The 27,715-nt window shown below is 35.6% G+C and overlaps 1 protein-coding gene across 1 annotated transcript in view; it reads right to left on the bottom strand.

The window, feature by feature from the left end:
- Positions 1 to 27,715, bottom strand: part of LOC142338017 (uncharacterized) — an 89,011-nt gene that overhangs the window by 49,338 nt on the left and 11,958 nt on the right. Inside the window, exons 4-7 of the mRNA XM_075387651.1 lie at positions 26,122 to 26,325; positions 22,362 to 22,691; positions 21,743 to 22,039; positions 19,720 to 19,998 (exon numbers count right to left, since the gene is read on the bottom strand). Coding sequence (XP_075243766.1) covers positions 19,720 to 19,998; positions 21,743 to 22,039; positions 22,362 to 22,691; positions 26,122 to 26,325 — 1,110 coding nt within the window. The remainder of the gene's footprint in view (positions 1 to 19,719; positions 19,999 to 21,742; positions 22,040 to 22,361; positions 22,692 to 26,121; positions 26,326 to 27,715) is intronic.

The raw sequence follows: 27,715 nt of genomic DNA, 5'->3' as shown, positions 1-27,715 counted from the left end.
AGCTAGATCAACAATTATCCCTCTATCGCAACCTACTAGGACTATGACACTCCTACATAGACCCTCAAATTATTTGAACAAGTCCTTCACTATACTGAAAGAGACTTTTTATGAAAACGCACAAGAGTAATTTTTGAGCTCGAAATTTGACAACGTATTAAGTACTTTTTTCTCAGACCAGCTAGATCAACAATTATCCCTCTATCGCAACCTACAAGGACTATGACACTCCTACATAGACCCTCAAATTATTTGAACAAGTCCTTCACTATACTGAAAGAGACTTTTTATGAAAACGCACAAGAGTAATTTTTGAGCTCGAAATTTGACAACGTATTAAGTACTTTTTTCTCAGACCAGCTAGATCAACAATTATCCGTCTATCGCAACCTACTAGGACTATGACACTCCTACATAGACCCTCAAATTATTTGAACAAGTCCTTCACTATACTGAAAGAGACTTTTTATGAAAACGCACAAGAGTAATTTTTGAGCTCGAAATTTGACAACGTATTAAGTACTTTTTTCTCAGACCAGCTAGATCAACAATTAGCCCTCTATCAGAACCTACTAGGACTATGACACTCCTACATAGACCCTCAAATTATTTGAACAAGTCCTTCACTATACTGAAAGAGACTTTTTATGAAAACGCACAAGAGTAATTTTTGAGCTCGAAATTTGACAACGTCTTAAGTACTTTTTTCTCAGACCAGCTAGATCAACAATTAGCCCTCTATCAGAACCTACTAGGACTATGACACTCCTACATAGACCCTCAAATTATTTGAACAAGTCCTTCACTATACTGAAAGAGACTTTTTATGAAAACGCACAAGAGTAATTTTTGAGCTCGAAATTTGACAACGTATTAAGTACTTTTTTCTCAGACCAGCTAGATCAACAATTATCCCTCTATCGCAACCTACTAGGACTATGACACTCCTACATAGACCCTCAAATTATTTGAACAAGTCCTTCACTATACTGAAAGAGACTTTTTATGAAAACGCACAAGAGTAATTTTTGAGCTCGAAATTTGACAACGTATTAAGTACTTTTTTCTCAGACCAGCTAGATCAACAATTATCCCTCTATCGCAACCTACTAGGACTATGACACTCCTACATAGACCCTCAAATTATTTGAACAAGTCCTTCACTATACTGAAAGAGACTTTTTATGAAAACGCACAAGAGTAATTTTTGAGCTCGAAATTTGACAACGTATTAAGTACTTTTTTCTCAGACCAGCTAGATCAACAATTATCCCTCTATCGCAACCTACTAGGACTATGACACTCCTACATAGACCCTCAAATTATTTGAACAAGTCCTTCACTATACTGAAAGAGACTTTTTATGAAAACGCACAAGAGTAATTTTTGAGCTCGAAATTTGACAACGTATTAAGTACTTTTTTCTCAGACCAGCTAGATCAACAATTAGCCCTCTATCAGAACCTACTAGGACTATGACACTCCTACATAGACCCTCAACTTATTTGAACAAGTCCTTCACTATACTGAAAGAGACTTTTTATGAAAACGCACAAGAGTAATTTTTGAGCTCGAAATTTGACAACGTATTAAGTACTTTTTTCTCAGACCAGCTAGATCAACAATTAGCCCTCTATCAGAACCTACTAGGACTATGACACTCCTACATAGACCCTCAAATTATTCGAACAAGTCCTTCACTATACTGAAAGAGACTTTTTATGAAAACGCACAAGAGTAATTTTTGAGCTCGAAATTTGACAACGTATTAAGTACTTTTTTCTCAGACCAGCTAGATCAACAATTATCCCTCTATCGCAACCTACTAGGACTATGACACTCCTACATAGACCCTCAAATTATTTGAACAAGTCCTTCACTATACTGAAAGAGACTTTTTATGAAAACGCACAAGAGTAATTTTTGAGCTCGAAATTTGACAACGTATTAAGTACTTTTTTCTCAGACCAGCTAGATCAACAATTATCCCTCTATCGCAACCTACTAGGACTATGACACTCCTACATAGACCCTCAAATTATTTGAACAAGTCCTTCACTATACTGAAAGAGACTTTTTATGAAAACGCACAAGAGTAATTTTTGAGCTCGAAATTTGACAACGTATTAAGTACTTTTTTCTCAGACCAGCTAGATCAACAATTAGCCCTCTATCAGAACCTACTAGGACTATGACACTCCTACATAGACCCTCAAATTATTTGAACAAGTCCTTCACTATACTGAAAGAGACTTTTTATGAAAACGCACAAGAGTAATTTTTGAGCTCGAAATTTGACAACGTATTAAGTACTTTTTTCTCAGAGCAGCTAGATCAACAATTATCCCTCTATCGCAACCTACTAGGACTATGACACTCCTACATAGACCCTCAAATTATTTGAACAAGTCCATCACTATACTGAAAGAGACTTTTTATGAAAACGCAGAGTAATTTTTGAGCTCGAAATTTGACAACGTATTAAGTACTTTTTTCTCAGACCAGCTAGATCAACAATTATTCCTCTATCAGAACCTACTAGGACTATGACACTCCTACATAGACCCTCAAATTATTTGAACAAGTCCTTCACTATACTGAAAGAGACTTTTTATGAAAACGCACAAGAGTAATTTTTGAGCTCGAAATTTGACAACGTATTAAGTACTTTTTTCTCAGACCAGCTAGATCAACAATTAGCCCTCTATCAGAACCTACTAGGACTATGACACTCCTACATAGACCCTCAAATTATTTGAACAAGTCCTTCATTATACTAAAATAGACTTTTTATGAAAACGCACAAGAGTAATTTTTGAGCTCCAAATTTGACAACGTATTAAGTACCTTTTTCTCAGACCAGCTAGATCAACAATTAGCCCTCTATCAGAACCTACTAGGACTATGACACTCCTACATAGACCCTCAAATTATTTGAACAAGTCCTTCACTATACTGAAAGAGACTTTTTATGAAAACGCACAAGAGTAATTTTTGAGCTCGAAATTTGACAACGTATTAAGTACCTTTTTCTCAGACCAGCTAGATCAACAATTAGCCCTCTATCAGAACCTACTAGGACTATGACACTCCTACATAGACCCTCAAATTATTTGAACAAGTCCTTCACTATACTGAAAGAGACTTTTTATGAAAACGCACAAGAGTAATTTTTGAGCTCGAAATTTGACAACGTATTAAGTACTTTTTTCTCAGACCAGCTAGATCAACAATTAGCCCTCTATCAGAACCTACTAGGACTATGACACTCCTACATAGACCCTCAAATTATTTGAACAAGTCCTTCATTATACTAAAATAGACTTTTTATGAAAACGCACAAGAGTAATTTTTGAGCTCCAAATTTGACAACGTATTAAGTACCTTTTTCTCAGACCAGCTAGATCAACAATTAGCCCTCTATCAGAACCTACTAGGACTATGACACTCCTACATAGACCCTCAAATTATTTGAACAAGTCCTTCACTATACTGAAAGAGACTTTTTATGAAAACGCACAAGAGTAATTTTTGAGCTCGAAATTTGACAACGTATTAAGTACCTTTTTCTCAGACCAGCTAGATCAACAATTAGCCCTCTATCAGAACCTACTAGGACTATGACACTCCTACATAGACCCTCAAATTATTTGAACAAGTCCTTCACTATACTGAAAGAGACTTTTTATGAAAACGCACAAGAGTAATTTTTGAGCTCGAAATTTGACAACGTATTAAGTACTTTTTTCTCAGACCAGCTAGATCAACAATTAGCCCTCTATCAGAACCTACTAGGACTATGACACTCCTACATAGACCCTCAAATTATTTGAACAAGTCCTTCACTATACTGAAAGAGACTTTTTATGAAAACGCACAAGAGTAATTTTTGAGCTCGAAATTTGACAACGTATTAAGTACTTTTTTCTCAGACCAGCTAGATCAACAATTATCCCTCTATCGCAACCTACTAGGACTATGACACTCCTACATAGACCCTCAAATTATTTGAACAAGTCCATCACTGTACTGAAAGAGACTTTTTATGAAAACGCACAAGAGTAATTTTTGAGCTCGAAATTTGACAACGTATTAAGTACTTTTTTCTCAGACCAGCTAGATCAACAATTATCCCTCTATCAGAACCTACTAGGACTATGACACTCCTACATAGACCCTCAAATTATTTGAACAAGTCCTTCACTATACTGAAAGAGACTTTTTATGAAAACGCACAAGAGTAATTTTTGAGCTCGAAATTTGACAACGTATTAAGTACTTTTTTCTCAGACCAGCTAGATCAACAATTAGCCCTCTATCAGAACCTACTAGGACTATGACACTCCTACATAGACCCTCAAATTATTTGAACAAGTCCTTCACTATACTGAAAGAGACTTTTTATGAAAACGCACAAGAGTAATTTTTGAGCTCGAAATTTGACAACGGATTTAGTACTTTTTTCTCAGACCAGCTAGATCAACAATTAGCCCTCTATCAGAACCTACTAGGACTATGACACTCCTACATAGACCCTCAAATTATTTGAACAAGTCCTTCACTATACTGAAAGAGACTTTTTATGAAAACGCACAAGAGTAATTTTTGAGCTCGAAATTTGACAACGTATTAAGTACTTTTTTCTCAGACCAGCTAGATCAACAATTATCCCTCTATCAGAACCTACTAGGACTATGACACTCCTACATAGACCCTCAAATTATTTGAACAAGTCCTTCACTATACTGAAAGAGACTTTTTATGAAAACGCACAAGAGTAATTTTTGAGCTCGAAATTTGACAACGTATTAAGTACTTTTTTCTCAGACCAGCTAGATCAACAATTAGCCCTCTATCAGAACCTACTAGGACTATGACACTCCTACATAGACCCTCAAATTATTTGAACAAGTCCTTCACTATACTGAAAGAGACTTTTTATGAAAACGCACAAGAGTAATTTTTGAGCTCGAAATTTGACAACGTATTAAGTACTTTTTTCTCAGACCAGCTAGATCAACAATTATCCCTCTATCGCAACCTACTAGGACTATGACACTCCTACATAGACCCTCAAATTATTTGAACAAGTCCATCACTGTACTGAAAGAGACTTTTTATGAAAACGCACAAGAGTAATTTTTGAGCTCGAAATTTGACAACGTATTAAGTACTTTTTTCTCAGACCAGCTAGATCAACAATTATCCCTCTATCAGAACCTACTAGGACTATGACACTCCTACATAGACCCTCAAATTATTTGAACAAGTCCTTCACTATACTGAAAGAGACTTTTTATTAAAACGCACAAGAGTAATTTTTGAGCTCGAAATTTGACAACGTATTAAGTACTTTTTTCTCAGACCAGCTAGATCAACAATTAGCCCTCTATCAGAACCTACTAGGACTATGACACTCCTACATAGACCCTCAAATTATTTGAACAAGTCCTTCACTATACTGAAAGAGACTTTTTATGAAAACGCACAAGAGTAATTTTTGAGCTCGAAATTTGACAACGGATTAAGTACTTTTTTCTCAGACCAGCTAGATCAACAATTAGCCCTCTATCAGAACCTACTAGGACAATGACACTCCTACATAGACCCTCAAATTATTTGAACAAGTCCTTCACTATACTGAAAGAGACTTTTTATGAAAACGCACAAGAGTAATTTTTGAGCTCGAAATTTGACAACGTATTAAGTACTTTTTTCTCAGACCAGCTAGATCAACAATTATCCCTCTATCAGAACCTACTAGGACTATGACACTCCTACATAGACCCTCAAATTATTTGAACAAGTTCTTCACTATACTGAAAGAGACTTTTTACGAAAACGCACAAGAGTAATTTTTGAGCTCGAAATTTGACAACGTATTAAGTACTTTTTTCTCAGACCAGCTAGATCAACAATTAGCCCTCTATCAGAACCTACTAGGACTATGACACTCCTACATAGACCCTCAAATTATTTGAACAAGTCCATCACTATACTGAAAGACTTTTTATGAAAACGCACAAGAGTAATTTTTGAGCTCGAAATTTGACAACGTATTAAGTACTTTTTTCTCAGACCAGCTAGATCAACAATTATCGCTCTATCAGAACCTACTAGGACTATGACACTCCTACATAGACCCTCAAATTATTTGAACAAGTCCTTCACTATACTGAAAGAGACTTTTTATGAAAACGCACAAGAGTAATTTTTGAGCTCGAAATTTGACAACGTATTAAGTACTTTTTTCTCAGACCAGCTAGATCAACAATTAGCCCTCTATCAGAACCTACTAGGACTATGACACTCCTACATAGACCCTCAAATTATTTGAACAAGTCCTTCATTATACTAAAATAGACTTTTTATGAAAACGCACAAGAGTAATTTTTGAGCTCGAAATTTGACAACGTATTAAGTACCTTTTTCTCAGACCAGCTAGATCAACAATTAGCCCTCTATCAGAACCTACTAGGACTATGACACTCCTACATAGACCCTCAAATTATTTGAACAAGTCCTTCACTATACTGAAAGAGACTTTTTATGAAAACGCACAAGAGTAATTTTTGAGCTCGAAATTTGACAACGTATTAAGTACTTTTTTCTCAGACCAGCTAGATCAACAATTAGCCCTCTATCAGAACCTACTAGGACTATGACACTCCTACATAGACCCTCAAATTATTTGAACAAGTCCTTCACTATACTGAAAGAGACTTTTTATGAAAACGCACAAGAGTAATTTTTGAGCTCGAAATTTGACAACGTATTAAGTACTTTTTTCTCAGACCAGCTAGATCAACAATTATCCCTCTATCGCAACCTACTAGGACTATGACACTCCTACATATACCCTCAAATTATTTGAACAAGTCCATCACTATACTGAAAGAGACTTTTTATGAAAACGCACAAGAGTAATTTTTGAGCTCGAAATTTGACAACGTATTAAGTACTTTTTTCTCAGACCAGCGAGATCAACAATTAGCCCTCTATCAGAACCTACTAGGACTATGACACTCCTACATAGACCCTCAAATTATTTGAACAAGTCCTTCACTATACTGAAAGAGACTTTTTATGAAAACGCACAAGAGTAATTTTTGAGCTCGAAATTTGACAACGTATTAAGTACTTTTTTCTCAGACCAGCTAGATCAACAATTAGCCCTCTATCAGAACCTACTAGAACTATGACACTCCTACATAGACCCTCAAATTATTTGAACAAGTCCTTCACTATACTGAAAGAGACTTTTTATGAAAACGCACAAGAGTAATTTTTGAGCTCGAAATTTGACAACGTATTAAGTACTTTTTTCTCAGACCAGCTAGATCAACAATTAGCCCTCTATCAGAACCTACTAGGACTATGACACTCCTACATAGACCCTCAAATTATTTGAACAAGTCCTTCACTATACTGAAAGAGACTTTTTATGAAAACGCACAAGAGTAATTTTTGAGCTCGAAATTTGACAACGTATTAAGTACTTTTTTCTCAGACCAGCTAGATCAACAATTAGCCCTCTATCAGAACCTACTAGGACTATGACACTCCTACATAGACCCTCAAATTATTTGAACAAGTCCTTCACTATACTGAAAGAGACTTTTTATGAAAACGCACAAGAGTAATTTTTGAGCTCGAAATTTGACAACGTATTAAGTACTTTTTTCTCAGACCAGCTAGATCAACAATTATCCCTCTATCGCAACCTACTAGGACTATGACACTCCTACATAGACCCTCAAATTATTTGAACAAGTCCATCACTATACTGAAAGAGACTTTTTATGAAAACGCACAAGAGTAATTTTTGAGCTCGAAATTTGACAACGTATTAAGTACTTTTTTCTCAGACCAGCTAGATCAACAATTATCCCTCTATCAGAACCTACTAGGACTATGACACTCCTACATAGACCCTCAAATTATTTGAACAAGTCCTTCACTATACTGAAAGAGACTTTTTATGAAAACGCACAAGAGTAATTTTTGAGCTCGAAATTTGACAACGTATTAAGTACTTTATTCTCAGACCAGCTAGATCAACAATTAGCCCTCTATCAGAACCTACTAGGACTATGACACTCCTACATAGACCCTCAAATTATTTGAACAAGTCCTTCATTATACTAAAATAGACTTTTTATGAAAACGCACAAGAGTAATTTTTGAGCTCGAAATTTGACAACGTATTAAGTACCTTTTTCTCAGACCAGCTAGATCAACAATTAGCCCTCTATAAGAACCTACTAGGACTATGACACTCCTACATAGACCCTCAAATTATTTGAACAAGTCCTTCACTATACTGAAAGAGACTTTTTATGAAAACGCACAAGAGTAATTTTTGAGCTCGAAATTTGACAACGTATTAAGTACCTTTTTCTCAGACCAGCTAGATCAACAATTAGCCCTCTATCAGAACCTACTAGGACTATGACACTCCTACATAGACCCTCAAATTATTTGAACAAGTCCTTCACTATACTGAAAGAGACTTTTTATGAAAACGCACAAGAGTAATTTTTGAGCTCGAAATTTGACAACGTATTAAGTACTTTTTTCTCAGACCAGCTAGATCAACAATTAGCCCTCTATCAGAACCTACTAGGACTATGACACTCCTACATAGACACTCAAATTATTTGAACAAGTCCTTCACTATACTGAAAGAGACTTTTTATGAAAACGCACAAGAGTAATTTTTGAGCTCGAAATTTGACAACGTATTAAGTACTTTTTTCTCAGACCAGCTAGATCAACAATTATCCCTCTATCACAACCTACTAGGACTATGACACTCCTACATAGACCCTCAAATTATTTGAACAAGTCCATCACTATACTGAAAGAGACTTTTTATGAAAACGCACAAGAGTAATTTTTGAGCTCGAAATTTGACAACGTATTAAGTACTTTTTTCTCAGACCAGCTAGATCAACAATTAGCCCTCTATCAGAACCTACTAGGACTATGACACTCCTACATAGACCCTCAAATTATTTGAACAAGTCCTTCACTATACTGAAAGAGACTTTTTATGAAAACGCACAAGAGTAATTTTTGAGCTCGAAATTTGACAACGTATTAAGTACTTTTTTCTCAGACCAGCTAGATCAACAATTATCCCTCTATCAGAACCTACTAGGACTATGACACTCCTACATAGACCCTCAAATTATTTGAACAAGTCCTTCATTATACTAAAATAGACTTTTTATGAAAACGCACAAGAGTAATTTTTGAGCTCGAAATTTGACAACGTATTAAGTACCTTTTTCTCAGACCAGCTAGATCAACAATTAGCCCTCTATCAGAACCTACTAGGACTATGACACTCCTACATAGACCCTCAAATTATTTGAACAAGTCCTTCACTATACTGAAAGAGACTTTTTATGAAAACGCACAAGAGTAATTTTTGAGCTCGAAATTTGACAACGTATTAAGTACCTTTTTCTCAGACCAGCTAGATCAACAATTAGCCCTCTATCAGAACCTACTAGGACTATGACACTCCTACATAGACCCTCAAATTATTTGAACAAGTCCTTCACTATACTGAAAGAGACTTTTTATGAAAACGCACAAGAGTAATTTTTGAGCTCGAAATTTGACAACGTATTAAGTACTTTTTTCTCAGACCAGCTAGATCAACAATTAGCCCTCTATCAGAACCTACTAGGACTATGACACTCCTACATAGACCCTCAAATTATTTGAACAAGTCCTTCACTATACTGAAAGAGACTTTTTATGAAAACGCACAAGAGTAATTTTTGAGCTCGAAATTTGACAACGTATTAAGTACTTTTTTCTCAGACCAGCTAGATCAACAATTATCCCTCTATCGCAACCTACTAGGACTATGACACTCCTACATAGACCCTCAAATTATTTGAACAAGTCCATCACTATACTGAAAGAGACTTTTTATGAAAACGCACAAGAGTAATTTTTGAGCTCGAAATTTGACAACGTATTAAGTACTTTTTTCTCAGACCAGCTAGATCAACAATTATCCCTCTATCAGAGCCTACTAGGACTATGACACTCCTACATAGACCCTCAAATTATTTGAACAAGTCCTTCACTATACTGAAAGAGACTTTTTATGAAAACGCACAAGAGTAATTTTTGAGCTCGAAATTTGACAACGTATTAAGTACTTTTTTCTCAGACCAGCTAGATCAACAATTAGCCCTCTATCAGAACCTACTAGGACTATTACACTCCTACATAGACCCTCAAATTATTTGAACAAGTCCTTCATTATACTGAAAGAGACTTTTTATGAAAACGCACAAGAGTAATTTTTGAGCTCGAAATTTGACAACGTATTAAGTACTTTTTTCTCAGACCAGCTAGATCAACAATTAGCCCTCTATCAGAACCTACTAGGACTATGACACTCCTACATAGACCCTCAAATTATTTGAACAAGTCCTTCACTATACTGAAATAGACTTTTTATGAAAACGCACAAGAGTAATTTTTGAGCTCGAAATTTGACAACGTATTAAGTACTTTTTTCTCAGACCAGCTAGATCAACAATTAGCCCTCTATCAGAACCTACTAGGACTATGACACTCCTACATAGACCCTCAAATTATTTGAACAAGTCCTTCATTATACTAAAATAGACTTTTTATGAAAACGCACAAGAGTAATTTTTGAGCTCGAAATTTGACAACGTATTAAGTACTTTTTTCTCAGACCAGCTAGATCAACAATTAGCCCTCTATCAGAACCTACTAGGACTATGACACTCCTACATAGACCCTCAAATTATTTGAACAAGTCCTTCACTATACTGAAAGAGACTTTTTATGAAAACGCACAAGAGTAATTTTTGAGCTCGAAATTTGACAACGTATTAAGTACTTTTTTCTCAGACCAGCTAGATCAACAATTAGCCCTCTATCAGAACCTACTAGGACTATGACACTCCTACATAGACCCTCAAATTATTTGAACAAGTCCTTCACTATACTAAAATAGACTTTTTATGAAAACGCACAAGAGTAATTTTTGAGCTCGAAATTTGACAACGTATTAAGTACTTTTTTCTCAGACCAGCTAGATCAACAATTAGCCCTCTATCAGAACCTACTAGGACTATGACACTCCTACATAGACCCTCAAATTATTTGAACAAGTCCTTCACTATACTGAAAGAGACTTTTTATGAAAACGCACGAGAGTAATTTTTGAGCTCGAAATTTGACAACGTATTAAGTACTTTTTTCTCAGACCAGCTAGATCAACAATTAGCCCTCTATCAGAACCTACTAGGACTATGACACTCCTACATAGACCCTCAAATTATTTGAATAAGTCCTTCACTATACTGAAAGAGACTTTTTATGAAAACGCACAAGAGTAATTTTTGAGCTCGAAATTTGACAAGGTATTAAGTACTTTTTTCTCAGACCAGCTAGATCAACAATTAGCCCTCTACCAGAACCTACTAGGACTATGACACTCCTACATAGACCCTCAAATTATTTGAACAAGTCCTTCATTATACTAAAATAGACTTTTTATGAAAACGCACAAGAGTAATTTTTGAGCTCGAAATTTGACAACGTATTAAGTACTTTTTTCTCAGACCAGCTAGATCAACAATTAGCCCTCTATCAGAACCTACTAGGACTATGACACTCCTACATAGACCCTCAAATTATTTGAACAAGTCCTTCACTATACTGAAAGAGACTTTTTATGAAAACGCACAAGAGTAATTTTTGAGCTCGAAATTTGACAACGTATTAAGTACTTTTTTCTCAGACCAGCTAGATCAACAATTAGCCCTCTATCAGAACCTACTAGGACTATGACACTCCTACATAGACCCTCAAATTATTTGAACAAGTCCTTCACTATACTAAAATAGACTTTTTATGAAAACGCACAAGAGTAATTTTTGAGCTCGAAATTTGACAACGTATTAAGTACTTTTTTCTCAGACCAGCTAGATCAACAATTAGCCCTCTATCAGAACCTACTAGGACTATGACACTCCTACATAGACCCTCAAATTATTTGAACAAGTCCTTCACTATACTGAAAGAGACTTTTTATGAAAACGCACAAGAGTAATTTTTGAGCTCGAAATTTGACAACGTATTAAGTACTTTTTTCTCAGACCAGCTAGATCAACAATTAGCCCTCTATCAGAACCTACTAGGACTATGACACTCCTACATAGACCCTCAAATTATTTGAACAAGTCCTTCATTATACTAAAATAGACTTTTTATGAAAACGCACAAGAGTAATTTTTGAGCTCGAAATTTGACAACGTATTAAGTACTTTTTTCTCAGACCAGCTAGATCAACAATTAGCCCTCTATCAGAACCTACTAGGACTATGACACTCCTACATAGACCCTCAAATTATTTGAACAAGTCCTTCACTATACTGAAAGAGACTTTTTATGAAAACGCACAAGAGTAATTTTTGAGCTCGAAATTTGACAACGTATTAAGTACTTTTTTCTCAGACCAGCTAGATCAACAATTAGCCCTCTATCAGAACCTACTAGGACTATGACACTCCTACATAGACCCTCAAATTATTTGAACAAGTCCTTCACTATACTAAAATAGACTTTTTATGAAAACGCACAAGAGTAATTTTTGAGCTCGAAATTTGACAACGTATTAAGTACTTTTTTCTCAGACCAGCTAGATCAACAATTAGCCCTCTATCAGAACCTACTAGGACTATGACACTCCTACATAGACCCTCAAATTATTTGAACAAGTCCTTCACTATACTGAAAGAGACTTTTTATGAAAACGCACGAGAGTAATTTTTGAGCTCGAAATTTGACAACGTATTAAGTACTTTTTTCTCAGACCAGCTAGATCAACAATTAGCCCTCTATCAGAACCTACTAGGAATATGACACTCCTACATAGACCCTCAAATTATTTGAACAAGTCCTTCACTATACTGAAAGAGACTTTTTATGAAAACGCACAAGAGTAATTTTTGAGCTCGAAATTTGACAAGGTATTAAGTACTTTTTTCTCAGACCAGCTAGATCAACAATTAGCCCTCTACCAGAACCTACTAAGACTATGACACTCCTACATAGACCCTCAAATTATTTGAACAAGTCCTTCACTATACTGAAATAGACTTTTTATGAAAACGCAAAAGAGTAATTTTTGAGCTCGAAATTTGACAACGTATTAAGTACTTTTTTCTCAGACCAGCTAGATCAAGAATTAGCCCTCTATCAGAACTTACTAGGAATATGACACTCCTACATAGACCCTCAAAATATTTGAACAAGTCCTTCACTATACTGAAAGAGACTTTATGAAAACGCACAAGAGTAATTTTTGAGCTCGAAATTTGACAACGTATTAAGTACTTTTTTCTCAGACCAGCTAGATCAACAACTAGCCCTCTATCAGAACCTACTAGGACTATGACACTCCTACATAGACCCTCAAATTATTTGAACAAGTCCTTCACTATACTGAAAGAGACTTTTTATGAAAACGCACAAGAATAACTTTTGAGCTCGAAATTTGACAACGTATTAAGTACTTTTTTCTCAGACCAGCTAGATCAACCATTATCCCTCTATCAGTACTTACTAGGACTAAGACACTCCTACATGGACCCTCAAATTATTTGAACAAGTCCTTCACTATACGGAAAGCGACTTTTTATGAAAACGCAAAAAAAACTTTTGAGCTCGAAATTTGACAACGTATTAAGTACGTTTTTCTCAGACCAGCTAGATCAACAATTAGCCCTTTTTCAGAGCCTACTAGGACTATTACACTCCTAGGTAGAATATCAAAACTTTGAACAAGTCCTAAGCTGTAAAAACCGAAGCTGTGCGATGCACAGCAAACCAGACCAAAAAAAGCGGAAGCAAACAAAAAAAGCGCAAAACTGAAAATCCAAGAAGAGCGCAAAGCTTCAACGAACCTTCTTGCTTTGCAAGAACACATTCCCACGATGTGGGAACACGGACCGAAAAAACCGGTCCGAAAACCGCAGCTCTGCGGTGCAGAGCAAACCAGACCGAAAGAAAGCAACAGCTAGCCAAGCTAGCGAGCAAAGAAGCGGGAAGAACTCACCTGGCAGGAGACGACAGCAGACAGAAGAGAAGCAAAACAAAAACAAACTCTGAAAAAACATTTGGTTAGTACACATAAAAGAACATCAAAGACAACACACGAGACGCACGGCCACCCCCACCAAGCGACCGCCCCCCCCCCCCACCCGGCGCCAAACCGCCACCCCCCAAACGACCCCCCCCCCCAAAAAAACACCAACCGACCAACGCCAAATTTTGGCATGAGTTCTGGAACAATGCCATGGAACTCAGAGAGCATGGAAATGCATTTTGCAATGGATACGAGAATCAGTTACGATGAAGTTACGTCACGAACGGACGTCAGAAACGTCCAAAATGACCCAAATTACGGTCGACTCGCGGGCTAATTTCACTACTTTTTGAAAACAACACTATGTGACATGTATACCATTGAAACCGTCTTGAACTAAGCTGTTCATATCACTAAACAAAATGAAAAAGTTCCCTCTATACACAGAGTTATTAGCAAAAATCGACGGAGTCCGATCGAAAATAGGGACGTTTCCCATGCTCGTACACAAATTTACAACTTCTGGTGAATATTTTTGCAGGTTTCATTATATCAAAAGAAAGCACGCATAATGAGCTCTCTAACTATGCAACTCAATAGGAGAAAAAAAATTACTGTACGCAGAGTTATTAACGATCGAGCCTTTGGTACCAAATGACCAAAAAAGTGACCTGAATCATCCAAAATGACAAATATGTCAAACAAATAATTTAACTAAAACAACCAAATTTTGCTGACAGTACCACTGGCATACACTGAGTCTAACAAGCTACTAAAACAACTCTGAAAGTAAGCTCTATGTCCGTAAAATTGTCATCAATGTAGTGTTTCCCCTCCTCAGGGGTCAATCTGGGGTCAAGTTTCCCGGTCAATTTCTCAAAAACGGCTGAACAAAAACAAACGCCCTTAATACGGTTTGTAGCACTGCTTGAGATACGCATTATATTAAAAAATGAGCCCAATCGGTGCATTCTTCAAGGAGTTATAGCAAAAATAAGGTACCGTACCAAATAACCCTAGAGGAGAGATACACCACTTTCAGAGCTAAAATTGAACACCAAAACATCAGAAAACGCTATATAAAGTATACATATTCAGAATCTACATTAGACGGGCTATTCAAAACACTAATTTTTCTAACACACTTCAAAGCTTCAAGGTGTCAAAACGGCGGTGTCACCCGCTGGTGACAACCTCTTCTGGCGCTAAAATCGAGGGCAAGTTTACTGGCCAATTTCTCTAAAACGGCTGAACAAAAAACAACGCCCTTAGTACAGTTTGAAGCACCGCTTGAGATACGCATCATATTAAAAAATGAGCCCAATCGGTGCATTCTTCGAGGAGTTATAGCAAAAATAAGGTACCGTACCAACTGACCCCAGAAGAGGGATACCCCATATTCAGAGCTAAAATTGACCTTCTGAACTACATAAAATGGGGTGTAAAATATATATGGCGACAATCAGCATTATCAAACGAGTCTAACGAACTAACTATCGAGTCTAAATGAGCTAGTTTTACTGGTCTAACATGTAGGTACAGCAAAAGTACCTGACACGAATAGCTCAAAATGGAGGTATGTGTCCTGGCCAATTTCTCGAAAACGGCTGAAAGAAACAAAACGCTATTTACAGGGATTCAAGTACGGCTCAAGCTGAGTTCAAATCAACAAACAGATCAAAAATCGGTTCACTCTACGAGGAGATATTCCAACATAAAGGTGCCGTACCAAATGAGCAAATAGGACAGGTACTGCTCATGTAACGCTAAAATTGACCATCTGGACTACATAAAACTGGATACAAAATATATATGGGGAGACTCCCCACTAACTGGGAATTCTAAAACACTAACACTTGTTGGGTAAATCGCGTGTTTTGTTGTACCGAAATTTGGGTCACCCAGAATAGCCCAAAAATTCGAACTATTTCAACTTTGAACATTAATAACTTTTTGATTAGGCCGATTTGGGAAACCAACCAAACACTGCAAGCAAGAAGGGTTCAGTGCCAACAAAATGCGACCACTCCCGTTTAATTGGGTTCAGTACTTTAGAAGATATTAACAAAATACTGTACTGTACCCCATTTTTTGGGCTAAAATCGAAGCCCAAGATCTCCGGAACCGACGTAAAACAACGTGAAACAGCGTTCCCGGCGTATTTGTGGGTGTAATTCTGGTCCACTTCCACGTTCTAGTTCACTGCAAACCTTCATCGTGAGGTGGGAAAAAATTTCCCACCTCACCATGAAGGTTATGATGTTTTGTGTGTTTTGACATAAAAAAACATCCACAGAAATTTGATGAAATCGTGAAAACAGAAAAATTGTTGAGTTGCTAAAAACTATTGACTCAAATAGCTTCATGGACCCGACACTAGCGTAAATAACACAATTTGCAAGTAACAACAACCCTTATTACAATAAAAACCACATAAATTCATAATAACGCTTAAAATGATATTTTTTTTTAAGTTTACACCCTAATTGTTATTTGCACAGGCAGACGCAAGAAAAAGACTACAATAGGCTAGCAGGAACAGGTCAATAGAAACAAAATGCCACCTCGTTTGTTTAATTTGATTCAGTACTTTAGAAGATATCGATGAAACAATAAACTGTAACCTGACTTTCGGTATCTGAAAAGACAAAAGTTTAAAGAAAAGCAATGCAAAATGTCCATCAAAAACACAATAAAACCTGTTCTATGATTGAGATAGCTTCAAGGACCCAACAGAGGGGTGAATAACACAATTTTTAAGTAATAACAACGATCATTACGAGAACGACTACATCATTTCAAATTGAAAAACAAAACGGGATTTTTTTTAAATCTTCACTTATTTTTTTAGTTCTTAAAGTGCAGCATAGTTCAAGTGCTGCGTTCCTCCAAAAAATGAAGTTGTATGACGTTGATTGACACTATGAGGACTGCTCTGAAATGAAAATTTGGTGTTTGAGTTCCCTTGAAATACAAATTTTTGTTTGGATTATTAAGGATGAAAAAAAGTTGCTTCATATTTACCAGTTTTATAATTAAAAAAACAACGAAATGAGGTCTTAAATGGTAAGATATGTGCACTGTTGGATTTGTTTTGCTTGTGCGTTTATTAGGGAGTGAGACCCTATTGAAAAAAATTCAAAAACTGTCCTTGATCAACTTTACCTTCACTTGTTTGCAACTTTTACAAATCACAAAATTTTCATTCTGATTTCAATTTTTCCCAAATTTTGAGCTCTATATCGCACTTCAAGCTTGTGTAATTTTCGACAGATGTCACATTCTGCTATAAAATGAGTTTAGAAGGGTTTACAAGGTTGAGCAATTTGACCATTTAGGATTTTCGGCAGGTGTCTATTTTATCAGTGAAAAACGTTGTTATCGGAACACAAAACGAATGATTGACTATTTTGCAGCAGCTATGTGTTTATCATTCTCAACAAACTAAATAAATTTGTTTTTTATAGTACTTGCTACCTAATAGTGATTCATAATGAAGGGACTCTAAGAAAAATATTTTTTACAGTTTTAAAATTCAAAAAAAATAATATATATCATGAGATAGAATGCTCTGGATGCTTTTATTTTACTTTTTTCAGTGCTTACCAGTTCACTCACTTTTGTTGGGTTCAAAATGAACTATTCGAACGGTTGTTGAACTATTTTTGCGAAAACGAGTATTTGAAACACGTTATCGACGATAAAGTCTATATGAAAATAAAAATGTTGACTTTTTCAAATTTGGAGTTGAATACCTCTTTACCAGCTTCATTGCAGTTAGCAGAGAAAACAGAAACAGTTTAGTACCAACAACACGCGACATTGCCAAACAAATTTTGTACAGTACTTCGAGAGATATTAACAAGCACCTCAATTATACCACATTTTTTCAGCTTTTTTAAAGCTTAAAAATGCCGAAAAACATTCTTGACGGCGTTAAACGGTGCCTCTGGCGTGTTTCTGCGAGGCAATTCAGTCCAATTGTTTTTGTTTCTTGTTAAGTAAATTCTTCATGATGAGATGAAAAAAACTTTCAAACCTCACCATGAAGGTTATGGTTTTTTATCAGTTTCGATACAAAACAACATACACAGAAATTTGACAAAAATAATAAATTGGAAAAAACGTTGAATTACCAGCAACCAGTGATATAGTTAGCTTAAGGGACTTGAGAATTGTCTGGAAAACACAAATTGTACGCTGAAAAACCTGTTCGATTAAAAAAAGCACACCTCAGCCAATAAAATCTGAGATTGGACATTGTTTTCAGGAATCCATCCTGAGTAACAGTTCAACAAAAAAGTTTCAGGACAAACAAATTCAATTGCAAGCAGTGAAAGCCTAGTGGCCTGAAATTGCACTGTTGATTAGCCATTTAGATGCCAAAACTATAGAGAACTTTCAAAAAATAGAAAATTTTGATTTAATTTTTTAAAGCGATCAAATGTATTTATTGTTGCGCATTTGATTATTCTCGTTCAATCATTCTTTTACATAGTTTAAGTAATCTGACTGTAGATCTGCAAGAGGACTTTAGTGGTTGTGAATGCTCAAAAAAACTCGAAAATGAACTTTCAAATGAGCCCAACTTTGAGTAAAAAATTTTTTTCTTGAAAAATTTTTTCACTGAAACCAGAACAGATTTAATTGAACAGAACGCGAATCAAACACATATTTTTTCAATTCCTTCTTGTAAACCCTGCATTTGTAGTTGAGGAATTATTCACCAGCTATATAAGTGGTACTGACAGTTTCATGTTTAAAAATTGCTACTTTTATCTGATTCACTTAAACCGCAAATTTTTTTTTCGAACTTCATTTTACAGCTAATCATTTCTTTGAGACATAATACGTAAGCATTGGTCTTCTTTGGAACAAATCTCAGTTTTGACGCTTTTGATGGATATTTGAACGTTTTTTTTTGCTTGATCAATGACATGAACTGCAAAAGATATCATTAGACTTCCAAAGTGTTCGGTACGACCTTAGAAGAAGCGTAAGAAGTTTTTGCAACTTCGAACTGTTTCGAGGTAATTTTTTTTACCACAAGGCCTACCTGCAGAGCAAATTAAAGTTCGAAAACTTTACCTTAGAAAAATTACAAAACTTGATACGGCCTTATAAGGCACCGTACTAAGTTTTGTAATTTTTCAGAGATTTAAAAAGTTATACCCAGTGCCATAAAGTGATGAAAAAGTGAGTTGTATTAGATAAGCGATAGATTTAAAGTCGATTTTAGGGATTTAGACTTTAAAAATCAGTATTTACATCAATTGGCTACGGTGCCGTAGAAAACTTATTACGGCCTTATACGGTGCCGTACAAAGTTTTGTAAGTTTTCTACGGCAGCTTATAAGTCTTAGTAAGTTTTCAAAGTTTCGTCTAAGGTGGGTAACCTGGGTATTTAAAAATATTCTAAATCTGACGGGCTTTCTTATGTTACCGCCTTTAACTCTGCATCTTCTATAAAATATCGACCAGCGGATATCTTACAGAGTAAAAAAGAGTTGATTATAAAGCCACCCCCCCCCCCCTCTAAAGAAGGGTCGGAACTGAATACTTACAAGTGCAGACAGGGGTGACTATCGTTTGGTTACTCTTGAGAGACTCTTCTGTCATGGCTGAACAGATAGACTCGTTCATGTTCAGGTAAACAGTGAGAGTGTACTCTGTGCCCGGAATAAGCCCAGACACTGTCAAATTGTCATCAAAAGTAGAGTTGATTGCTTCGGGCTGTAAGTTGATGCTTATGAAGTGGTAGTTGTCCTTGTCAGGTGTGACGATTGAAAATGAAAATGAGAAGCTCTCAAATGAAACGATGCTCACTGCAGGTGTTTGGGGTTCTAAACATGATGACAAGCATTTGCATGAAATCTTTTACGTAACTTAAGCTGTTCGTGTCTTTGTTTGTTCCAAATTTGTTCCGCGAAAAATATTAATATTATTGTTTTATTTAAATAATCTTGTATTTGACAAATATATAGTGTCATGGCTGCTGTCAATAAACTACAAATACTACCCTGCATAAAGAATTAAAAAATTGTTAAGTACTACGTCGATAGCTTAAACTTACGGTCAATATTTCATAGGAAATTGATAGCCCTATTGAACGCTTTTACAGATTAAAAGACATATCAGAAGGCGCAAAGAAGCATTTTCAGTATGATTCAAAAAAATCTTTATGCACTCAATTGGCACAGGATAAATTTTGATTAGACATAATTGATCTTGACATCTGTTGCAAAACTTGAAACATCCTACCAAGAACTTAAAACAACGAAAACTTTAGACAAATCTTGATGGGATCTTAGTAACTTTTTATCACGATAACCAGGAAAATTTCCTAACAGTTATTCAAAAGTTTTGCAAAATATTGATTACTTTGTTTGTTATTTCTTCTCTCAACGTATCTCTCATTTCTAATAGCTGTTGAAAAACTCAATTTTCAAGATCTCAAAACAATAAAAGGCCGAAGTGGATCAGTAGCAATTTTCAACCACATATCCGGTGTTAGGGGTGGGGTCGGGGTGAGTTATGGCGTTTATTTATTCTTGCTTCTGGTTACACCGTGTTTTTCCTATTTGTATTCTGCATGAATTTTGCATTCATTTCATGTTAGATCTTAAATAATTACAATACCCAAGTTGTCTTGAAAACAATTTCAGAGCGCTCCTTTTCTTCCGGCCATCCTGGAACAGAATGTAAAGGAATATAGCACTTCTGTATATAATTCATCCTACGCATAACAACCGCTTTTGCATGCTAACATGCGCTATGATTCATCCGTCCCATGCTAAACGGCGTTTGTGACTCATCTTGCGAATGCTAACCTCCATCAAAAGTTCATCCTTCGCGTGAGAGCTCCTGTTTAACATTCATCGTACGCAATAAAATTGGAGATAAAATCTATAAAATTTGCTATAATGTGTGTAAAACGTGTCATGATCCGAACACTTGTAAGGGAAAAATGCATGACAAACAGATGCTGTTTCCTTGCTGAAAAGAAAGAAATGCAAGGAAACTCCGGTTAGCTCTGAAAATGTGCTAACTGACATAAGACATAGAGAGAGCAAAAGTAGATGCCAGGGGGTATCGGCAATAACTATAAAAAAGTTGTTTTATTTGTTGGGTGCGAGTCCATTTCAATTTGCTTCAACTCAGTTTCTTTTCTTATTATATTTAATAAATATAAAAAATTTAAACTAAATCTGGAAACTAGAAATCGAAATAGTAGGCTCTATTGTCGGTTATCAAGTCTTGGTTCAATGGGTGTTTTTTCAGCCATTTTTTCCTTTTATATCTCTGAAAAGGAGGTAAAACTTTGGTAAATTAGGTACACCCCCCTCACACACACACATACACACGCAAACAAACATACACATAAAAACAAACACACTTACACACATACACACAAACACACACACACACACACTAACACGCATACACGCACGCAAACACAAACACACGAATACACACACACATACAAACACACACACACACACACACACACACACACACACATGTCAGCAACTCCATGTCAGCCCACTTCTGTCTTTTAAGCATTTCCTGGACAGGATATTAACTCACTTGTGCAAACTGTGAACACATTTGGTCGACTTTCAGCAACATAACTGCAAAAGTTCTCCTTGTCCTTGAAGGTCGCCGTGACAGACATGTTATATACTGTTCCATGGTCCAAGTCTCCGATGGAAACAGACGTTCCGTTAGTAACACTGCTGGAGGGTGTAAAGGAGCCAGCTGGTCCTCCCGTTGAGTTGAACGTCTCAAAGAGAAGTGTCTGGGTGGCGTCAAAATCACTAAACTGAGCTGTTATTCTGTCCGTGTCACCTGATAGTTTCTTTACTAAATTTGGAGGTAGAGGTGCTGAAATTAGCAAATGCATACATTAAGTTTAAAAATTCTCGCCAGCTTGACAAAGGTGATTAAGATGCAATCAAGATAATGGAGGAGCTGGTTTAGTAGTATACTAACTAAAATTTATAGGTTTTCAATATAAGAAATGGCGTAGAATTTGGCTGCGATAGTTAATAATACGATTCGAATATTAGGAGGTCAGTGAAAAAAACTTACACAAATGTATAATGTGGAAAACACTGGCTTATCTTTCGTAAGTAGATTTCACTTTTGAGCAATAAACTTTTCTGCAATAAACTTTCTCTTTTCTGCAATAAACTTTCATGACTACCTGTGCACAGATGAATGTTGGTTGTGGGTCCCTCCACTCCGTCAGGGCAATAAACAGGGTCTAAGAACACAGAGTGCATTCTGGCGTAGTATCTGGTCTCGGGTTCTAATTGGACAATATCTGGTCCAATCACCATGTCTTTATCCACACCCACTCTCTCCCTCTCTCCAAAAACAGGAGGCAAATCGGAAAACTGGTCTTCGTTCAGCTGGTAGTGGGTGATGCCTCCTTCGGTGTTGATTACAAACACAGGTGATAAACTTCCCTGAATTGTGACTGTGTCTTCCGAAGCAGTGATTGGAGTGGTGAGAAAGACAGGGGAATCTGGGTCTAGTACAAAAAAACCGATGTAGAGGACTCCGATTGAGAATATTTTTGGTAAATAAAGTAAGAACTGATTGTCAAAGCAATGATATCCCACCAAAGGCAACTAAAAGTCCTTTTGCCCAAAATTATTAATGGTAAAGCTTAATTATCATCCTTTTAATTTTAAAAAAAACGAGTATGCGAACAATTTCATATTATTTTAAGCCGATCCGACATAAAGACTCCCATCTCGCATTTAAAACCTCAAACTTGTCTTTCAGCATAAATTTTGCGAATGATAAGGTGGTGTTAGCCATTTTCAATAGAAATTTGCACTTTCTTATGGAATGGAAGAAGTTGGTCTCCTTTGACAAATTATGCAACATTTTGAATTTATTTTGACATTTGTGTGCTCAAAAACGGACGAGATAAAAAACAGAAAGGTGTTTGATGACAAACTTCTATTAATCCATTTCTTTTAAAATATGGTTAAATCTGGTCATCGCAAGGCAGCAAATTTTGAAGGAACAAAAAACTAAGCTCAATTTAGTTTTTTCTTTTGTTCATTGCTTATAGACCAACTGAAAAATCCATAACAAATCTGATTCTGCAAATATATAAAAATAACTCATCCCCTACCACCCCCAAGCCGAAAATAAATAGGAAAAAATTTATTCAGACTATTCGGTCTCAGAACCAGAACATTTAAGGGTCTAAATCAAAGATTGTAATCGCGCCTGAATCAGAGTCCGGCTCAGAGCATAATTTGACATGTTGATTGAAGTTTACAACTCAAGAATTTTATTTACATTCTTTTTATTGCTCCGACCCCTCTTGTGGGGGGAGGAACTATATACTCAAATGGGTTTTTTTGTTCAGAAAATTTTCGCCGATCCATATATTCATCGTAGAGAGTTGAGACTGGTATCATTAGAAAGCTCGTCCAGCGTAGAAAATGGAATCAAAAAGATTTAATCCACTTTGATTAAAATTGCCGAAAGTACACCCCCAAAAAACACTAATACACTCTTCGCAGACTCAAAAGGGGCTATTCCTACATCAACTAGTATTGAGAGTGCTCTGTAATTAAAACTTTGCCGTTTTTGCTAACTTTACTAGTTGACTATCAAAAAAGCAGAATTTCTTTTTGAGTTATTAACTAACAAATCATCTATATCTATAACATTCGAAAAATTAGGTGTTCTTAATGGACATTAAGCATTAGCAGGGCCATTTTTGGACCGATATTGGACAGTTACAATCCAAAAAGAATTCGGATTGTAATCAGTCGGTCTTTTTTTAAAAAAAATTGATCTTCTCATTAAATTAATTAAAGAACAAAACATATCAAATCAAAGCTCAGGAGTGATAGGTACAATTGGCTTTCTAAGCAGCCTCAATCAAATGCATTGAACTTGTAGCTTAGTGTCAGCAAAAAAAGAATGCTTCTTCTTTCTACTGATGCAAAATTTTATCTCTATTTCGGTTTTAAGCCTCAGTTTTTGTTTTCTGTATTGGATACTACTAGACTTCAGATTTCTTTTTATTTTTAGATATTTGCCAGTTTTTCACTTTTTCTAGTTTTAACACATTATCACATTATTGACAGTTCTCGTATCACTTTATTGGCGTTCATAAAAAGACAAAATTGAAAAAAAATTAAATCCTGAACGATAAAGATCATGCTTTTAACGGCTTCGACACATCTTTCTTGAAGAATTAAATTGAATTTTTTTAATTTTGTCTTTAACTGTCGTTTTTACCTTGTCGTTTTAGTCGAATGAAATTTGCTGTATAATGACAGGTTTCATTGGCCTTTCACAGACTAATAGTAGAGCCGATAATCTGATTTTAGTAGATAGCCGATGGCTTTCATGACTTTGAAAACAATTGTTTTCCAAAAGAACATAAAACTTTTTAACTTCGCAATTTTGTTCTTTTTTTGTCTTTTTGTTTCCTAGTGTCGTTAATTAAAGGTCAAATATGACATTTTTGGTGTCAAAAGAAGGTTTCAAAAGGGTCTGGTGTCACAAAATCCAATATTTGCCAAGATTTCGTTATGACTTACTGGCTTTGGCACCGGTTTTTCACAAAAAAGTAAATTAATTTGACTTTTGTCATACTTGACGTTCTTTTTGTAGACGCAAGACATATTCTAATTAATTTCAGGTTCCATGAGCTTCTTTTGGACGAATTAACAAAACTGTTTATTTATTTCATATTATAATTAATGGCTATCAGGACTTTGGATGTAACTTTAATTCGAAAAAATATCAAATTTTTACTTTTTTGTCGTTTTTTTTTCTTTTTTGTCTACCTGTTTCCTAGTCTCATTAAAAGAGCCCACATACTACGTTATCGGTGTTTGAAGATGGCGCAATTGAACATATTTTCGGCGCCAAGATTTGGCTTTATGGCTTCGAAAGTGTTTTCTGGCAAGTTTTAATTGAAATTTGTTAGTTGTCTTCTTGTTGTTCTTTTTTAGTTGCATAAAAAATTAAATAAGGACAGAGCTGAATGCTATTTTACAGAAGCATTGATAATCGTAAGCCTATGAGATTTTTTAGTTGATTTCGAATTGCTTTCATTACTTTGAAACTAATTGTTTTCAAAAATTATGCAAATTATGCAAAATTCAGTTTTATCTCACGCTACGTTGACTTTGTTATTAAGTTTTGTTTTTAAAACACACCTGAAGTTTTTGATATAATTTTTATTTGTTGTAGTTGTTTGATTTTGCTGTTCAACTTAACTCCCTTTCTTAATATTTATACATCCCATCAATCTAGTGCATTATTTTTTCACCCCACTGAGTTATTTGCTCTGGAGGCTATGTTTTTGTTCATACACTATTTTTTCGAAAAACATTTTGGTTTTCATTTTATGGGGTTTTTTGGGATCCCCAAAAATAGTTGTTGGGTTTTTCTATCTGTTCCTCATTTGATAGACAATTATGCCAAAATTATTGATGAGCGGGGGTCGAAACCTTATGTGCGATCGCTCATTACCGAGCCTTCTTGTTCAGAACTCGAAATCAATATTGCTGCTCTGGTTTTCTGCTTAAAATAAACGTAAGTTAAGTTTTAAAATAGATAATGTGTCTGTCGAATGGTACAAGGCTAAGAAGAAGGTTAAGGAGAACTAGATGCTGTTAACATTTTCTGAAAATTTTTTGATGATTTTTACTTCAAAATACTTTCTCACTTTGAGTAATATGCTTATTAATAGTAAACCTAAATATGACTGCTATGATTCTACCCGGGTTGAGGTCCTCGTTCAAAATGACCTATGAAAATACCCATCCAGAACCTTTTTGCTTTTGAAAATACCCTGACCGAAATCACTTATGATCCAGACTTTGACTTCGTCAAATTTTTGGTGCGTTCATGTGCTTGTTCAAATATCTATAATTGCTGTGTGCGCTTGTGTATTTTGAAATATAAAATTGACTTGCCTGTACAACCATATGCCGTGGTTTCATCAACAGTTACAGAGTAGGCAGTTCCCTCAGTTAGGTCTGTGATTGGGGACTGATTATTCGGAATTGGAATCGGAGATCCGCCTTTCGCAGCATAAGTGTAGTTGGTACAGGGATTGCATGGATCAGCGATGAAGAAAATGAAGGAAAATGAAGTATGTGTAATCTCCACAGAGACTCCTAAGCACAAAATTCACCTTCGTCATCTGTAGTTGATTTTTCTGCACTTCGTGAATTGCGCAAATCATAAGCAGTTTCCAGGTTTTTGAAAAAAACCGGGAGGACCTTAGGAAAACCCCACTGTTTTCAGACAACTTTCGAATTTTCTGAGGAGATCCCTGACCAAAATATGTGCTTAAAATTTGCCTCATCTTCGGCCATTCTGAGAACTTTCAGCTACTCCTCGCTTCTCATTTTCTAACATCTTGCCTGATTCTCTGACTTTTTGCTGAATTTCAACATTTGCATACTAAATTTAAAAAAGTTGGTTATTGTGAGCTGTTCAATATCTTTTTGCTCATACTTTTGCAAGAAAACTGGAAAAACATTGAAAAATCTCTCAATGTTTTTTAAATTTAACAAAAAAACGTGTCGGGTTTTTATCAATTCGAAAAAATATTGAGTATTGGTTTTCTTGAGCGTAATCATCTAAAAGAGGAATAAAATTTTTGGTTTCCTTTTATGAATATTCCATTCAATTGATGATTAACTTCTGTTTTTTCAAGTTTTCGTTCCCCAAGAGATTCAAACAAACCTACGTGACACTTCTAAGTCTGTGAGACATAACCTGGTTTAATTTTAAACAATCTTGAAGTTTTCGTTTTCAAACCACTATAAACCTAATAGTCGCTGTTTGATGCTTCCTTTTTTCGTCCTTTTTAATATAACTGGCAAATTTCCAATATCAAATCAATCATAAATTTCGATTTTTAATGTGTTTTTCAGTTTGGACTGAAACTTACAAGTTAACCATTTGACATGCAAGTTCTTACATGTTAACCAACTTTTGCGAGAAACTTACAAGTTCCCGCAAGTTAACCATTCGGCCTCGACTCGGGATATTTCTGAGAGGTAATATTGCTTTATTGCGAGTTAATTCTTTGGATCATATTCTACAAGATGCACGGAAAAATTTGAAAACTTGAGCATTTTCAGCTTAGATTTCAATATACTGTCGTCTCTGAATTTTATCAAAGACCTGTTACGTCAGCTTTAATTTCTGAGATTGTCATTGATACTGTCCTGATTTGGTGTACAGTAATTATTCGCACTAACTTTATTTTAGCAATCCCCCGGACTTGAGTCGCAGAGATTTTCAGCACTGAACAAGCACATTTCAAGAGTGAAAACTTATTTCAGTTCTCAAACATTGTATCTCCAGAATGTTTTAAGTTTCTTTATGAGCAGTTTTTCTTCATTATAATTATATTGATGTTAGAGAGTTCGCCCAGGCTAAACTTTTCCTGTATAGTCTGAAAATTACTCATACCCAAAAATTAAGTCTGAGCACAGTAATGTCATATTTTTGTAGCTTATAACTGGTAATTACTATAGTAGTATACACACTGTG

Source organism: Convolutriloba macropyga, chromosome 4 (assembly GCF_964194025.1).
Source record: "Convolutriloba macropyga chromosome 4, txConMacr16.3, whole genome shotgun sequence".
Classification (NCBI taxonomy): Eukaryota; Metazoa; Xenacoelomorpha; order Acoela; family Convolutidae; genus Convolutriloba; species Convolutriloba macropyga.
This window is presented reverse-complemented; position numbering and strand designations above follow the sequence as displayed.